Raw genomic sequence first — 5,000 nt, 5'->3', positions numbered from 1 at the left:
AAGTTATAATATTAATAATTATAAAATCATTTAACTTTAAGGAATAATCACACAGTATTTTAACAGTAAACCTCTTTATTTTGTTTGCAAATAAACTTATTACATTTTAAAAGATTAAATAACTTGTCAGTGTTTATGTCTTTATTTTATTACATCGTTTTTGCTAATACATTTATATTAAATTATAAATCAAGAAAAATTAAAACACAGCAGAATTTCTGTAAAAATAAAACATTTCATAGGGCCCTATTATTGTATTATATATATATATATATATATATATATATTAAGTTGTTAAAGTTTTATGAATTCACTTGATTAGAGATGCTTTTTTATTATTAACTAAATTTAATTAAATGCATTAAAATGATTATCAAAACAACTAAAAGGAAAATCACAGAAAGGAATATTAGAAAAAATAAGTTCAAGTAAATTGTTGTTACATTGTATGCGTTTGATGATTTCTATTATTTATTGATCAATTGATTACTTGCATTTAATGTAACCATTAAATTGAAAACCAAAAAAAAAAAAAAAAGGAATCTAGAAAAATTTTAAAGAAAAAAAAATCAAAGGAATTTGGGGGAAATAAAGCATATTTTCATAAGGCTCTGAAACATCTAGATTTCCTTTTGTGTTCACAGAAGAACGAACATCAGGTTTGACGACAGGAGGCGAGTAAATGATGACAGAATGACCGTTTTTGACTGAACTGTCCCTTTAAATCACTAATGCAAGCTGAACCGCTGCTTGTTTGCAGGCAAGCGTTCGGGATCCTTCTGTGGGATCATCCATAAGTCAGAGCACATGATATTGTTCACACTGATTTAACACCTGCGTTGGCTTTATTACAGCGTCTGGTTGAGGTTTACTCTTCCATTAGATTGAGTGTGCTGCCGCCCCAAACACACACGACTCGCTCACTCAAACATATTACACTGAGAAGTCTGGCTTTTCCATGAAGAGGAACGAGAAATAAATGAACGGCCCTTCAAGAAATATGTCTCGGTGATGCATGAGACAAAACCTGCCTTTGGTTTTGAGAATAGGAAATAATCTCCATTTTGATGATCACTGTGCAATGATGCAGTGATCATCAAAATGGAGATTATTTCCTATTCTCAGAGATCTCTTCCCATATTTATGATTTACGATCACAGCAAAAGCGAATACTAGCTTAACTAATATAAAGTTCAAACATTAAAGACAAGTAAACAGTCAATAATAAAATAAGAACAAATGTATCACAAATAAATACAAGAGAACAAAGATAGAAATTAAATAAAGTGCGTGTGAAAACTGTATTACTGATACGTATTAAAGCTACAGTCATTATTCAGTGAATAATTCTCACTTTTTCTTGTTCTTTAGTTGTTTGATTAACATTATTAACAGAAGGTAAATGAGGCTACTGCCACTTTAAAGTCTGATATGTTCTTAAAGTCCTCCTGTAGTCAATCATTGACATTGAAATGTTTTTCCTTGCAAAAAATGTCTTCATGCCTTAAAATATCTTGAATGTAACCCGACACCCTCGCCTCATTTAGTATGCGCGGTTCTATGAATATGCAAATGAGCCCCGCCTCCACTCACTCCCTCAGCTCAGAGATCCACTGGTTGACGATCACACGTTGATCTGATTGGTTACAAGGTCGTTTGTGACGTCAGAAACACCAGCGATTTCAAACCGTGTTTTTGAGACTGTCTTTGGTTCACTGCAGTTTTAAGGAGGAAATACTCAGCAATGCTGTCGACTTATGAACTTACACATGGTGTGTCTTAAAGCAGATTAAAAACACCATATAAACAACATTAAACGCTGGAGTTTCACCACAGGGGGACTTTAAGATTGAAGAAGTAAATGAACAAAAGTAGTGTTTTTGGTCCCGTAACTCGTTTGTGAACAGGTCGTTCCTGTAAGACCGGGTCACTTCCTGTTTTCATCCTCCATTTCCCCAGACTCCGACCCTGATGAATAATTCATAACTCGTTCAGCGTTCGTTCTTCTAACCCAGGTTTACAGCGGGATTGCTCTGGCAAAAGTTTTTGTGGGAAACAAATCAGACACACTTTTACTGAGTTTGGTTTCTATGCTCGTGCACGTTCACAAATTAAGGTCGCAAAGTGTAATCGTGTTCTGTATTTGAATGATTCATCAAGTACGTAAATCAACGTTTGCTTGTTTTTGTAATGTTCATCAAAATATAATAAGGCAATGATTAATCATGATTAATCGCATCCAAAATAAAAGTTTGTGCTTACATAATATATGTGTGTGTGTGCACTGTGTATAATTATTTACTATATATAAATACACACACATGCATGTATAGATTTTTTTTATTTATATATCAAATATTTAAATATAATATAAATTATGTATATACAGTATAAACATGCAAATATTTATTTATTTGGTTTCATATTTTTGTTAAAATTTTATGATATTATTTGGTTCAGTGTCAGAAATCCACACTGACGCGGATCAGAATGAAGTTGTGATGTTCCCGTGTGTGTGTGTGTGTGTTTCCTGCAGTCCGGTTGGCGTAACCTCCCTGCGGTGCGTGTGTGTGTGTGTCTGAGACTGGCTCTGGCCGATCTGGCGCTGTTCATGCTGGACCTCCAGTGTGCCGAGGAGAACAGGAAGTCCATCATCCGGGACAGGAAGTGCTCAGTGGACAGAGCAGTGGAGGACTTCATCAGCACTGACCTCACTGATCATGAGAGGGTGAGTGTGTGTGTGTGTGTGTGTGTATGATGGGTACGTTTAGGGGTCGTGTGTGTGTGTGGGTGTGTGTGTGTGTGTGACGGGTAGGTTTAGGGGTCGTGTGTGTGTGTGTGTGTGAGAGTGATGGGTAGGTTTAGGGGTCAGGTTTGTGTGTGTGTGTGTGTGTGTATGTGTGTCTGTGTGATGGGTAGATTTAGGGGTTGGGTTTTTGTGTGTGTGTGTGTGTGTGTGTGACGGGTAGGTTTAGGGGTCGTGTGTGTGTGTGTAGGTGTGGGTGTGTGTGTGTGTGTGTGTGTGTGTGTGTGTGTGTGTGTGTGTGTGTGTGTGTGTGTGTGTGTGTGTGACGGGTAGGTTTAGAGGTCGTGTGTGTGTGTGTGTGAGTGATGGGTAGGTTTAGGGGTCGGGTTTGTGTGTGTGTGTGTGTGTGTGTGATGGGTAGATTTAGGGGTTGGGTTTTTGTGTGTGTGTGTGTGTGTGTGTGTGTGTGATGGCTAGGTTTAGGGGTAGGGTGTGTGTGAGGTTGTGAGTATGTGTGTGATAATCAGAGTTGGGTATAACGCGTTACTGTAGTGTAATTACATTTCGTGATAACGCAGTAATGTAACTCATTACATTTAAAATGTATGTAATTTGATTACAGTTACTAATGTCAATAAAATTAAGTTACTTACGTTACAAATGTATTGTTAAGAAAAAATATTAAGTAAAATACATTTCTAATCACGTTTGGCGCGGCTGCGTCAGTTAATGAGCATGCGGTTTAATGAATTACCGGAGAACACGGCTGCTAAAATGGACGCAGACGTCTACGGGGGGCGGGGGCGGGGTAGCTTTCTTATAACGTAAAGAAAGCTAGCCGCGGTCCTTCTCTACAGATGCAGCTGTCTCGTCGTCATTAAAGGCGGAAGCGGCGGCGCGCGGCGGCCGTTGTCCGTCAGTGAGCGACTCGAGTGAAGCTGGTGAAGCTGGCAGGCGCACCGGCGAGCTTTAACGGGCTGGAGAAGGCTCGGGGACCCGCTGAGTACGGCGCTTTAACGGCGCGGCACTACAGCGGGCTGGCCCGTTTCCCTGACGACTCGCGGGCAGAAGGGGGGGAGGTCCACACATAGACATAATAGTCTATGGGTCCACAGAGCTCGCCCAATTAAATTACGGAAAGAACTGAGTTTCACTTTGTAGTGTATTTTTGTGTAGTTTTAAAGGGGTCATATAATGCCATTTTTGTACAAGCTAATATGATTCTTTAGGGTCTAAATGAAAAGTTTGTAATATACTTTAATTAAAAATTCTCATTAGTATTGTAAGAAAACACTTATTTTACTTGGTCAAAAACAGCTCTGTTTTCAGCACGCCGTTTCAGTGCATATGACTTTAAATGATCATGAGCTTTGCTGACCCCGCCTCTCTGTTCTGTGCGTACACCGTTTGTAACACAATAACACAATAACCATAACGCGTTGTTCAGTATAAACGTGGAAATTATGAATTATATTGAGAACGTCATACATAGAAAACATGCCGTAATGTACCCTGAGTGTAAACCTTAGACGCATTCATTGTGAAGTGTGCAGCTAGCGATTTGCAAAGATTAATATATTGATATAAAGTTTAATAAAACGTTACACTCACTTCCGTTCTTCTGGAGGTTCAGCAGGAACACGAATATCTGGTACCGATCCTTTTTTGCAAAGCTTCTTAGCAAATCCAGCTTTATACTGATCCTCGTTTATAAAGCAGTCTGGTGAGAAATGATTCGCGCCAACATGAGAGCATTGACGTTGCTCGTGGGGAATATTCCCTTCGAAAACAAACTCAGCCACTGCGTCTTCAGCGGTTCGGATTTAGGAACATTAAAATGACTGTGTTCGTTATTACACCCAAGAACAGAACACCACAATCGCTTAGACGCCATTCTGCTCATAGACAGTGCTCCAGCATATCAACAATGACCCCGCCGGTCCGCGCAGACTATGATTGACAGCTGGCTCACGAGCGAGGGCGGGTCTGTGTTGAAACGCTCCCGTCAATCAACAATCGTGGGAGGGGCTTCCGTTTTATTGACGTCACAAAAACGAACGGCTTGATTTGAGGCAGGGGAAAACATATAAGGAGATTAAAACAAAACCACTGGATGGATTTTTATCATTATATGATGGTTGTGTACAGGCACTGCCAACACACATTTCAGTACAATCAACTTGTAAAAGTGCATGTACCATTATATGACCCCTTTAATATGTTTTCAAAGTAACTTGAAAGTAAAGTAATTAGT

The 5,000-nt window shown here is 39.1% G+C and overlaps 1 protein-coding gene across 1 annotated transcript in view; it reads left to right on the top strand.

The window, feature by feature from the left end:
* LOC130072189 (cilia- and flagella-associated protein 46) overlaps positions 1 to 5,000 on the top strand; it is a 122,736-nt gene that overhangs the window by 84,575 nt on the left and 33,161 nt on the right. Inside the window, exon 40 of the mRNA XM_056237202.1 lies at positions 2,537 to 2,728. Coding sequence (XP_056093177.1) covers positions 2,537 to 2,728 — 192 coding nt within the window. The remainder of the gene's footprint in view (positions 1 to 2,536; positions 2,729 to 5,000) is intronic.

The sequence above is a fragment of the Rhinichthys klamathensis genome, unplaced genomic scaffold, assembly GCF_029890125.1.
Source record: "Rhinichthys klamathensis goyatoka isolate OS25496 unplaced genomic scaffold, OSU_Roscu_1.1 h1tg000482l_1, whole genome shotgun sequence".
NCBI lineage: Eukaryota > Metazoa > Chordata > Actinopteri > Cypriniformes > Leuciscidae > Rhinichthys > Rhinichthys klamathensis.
This window is presented reverse-complemented; position numbering and strand designations above follow the sequence as displayed.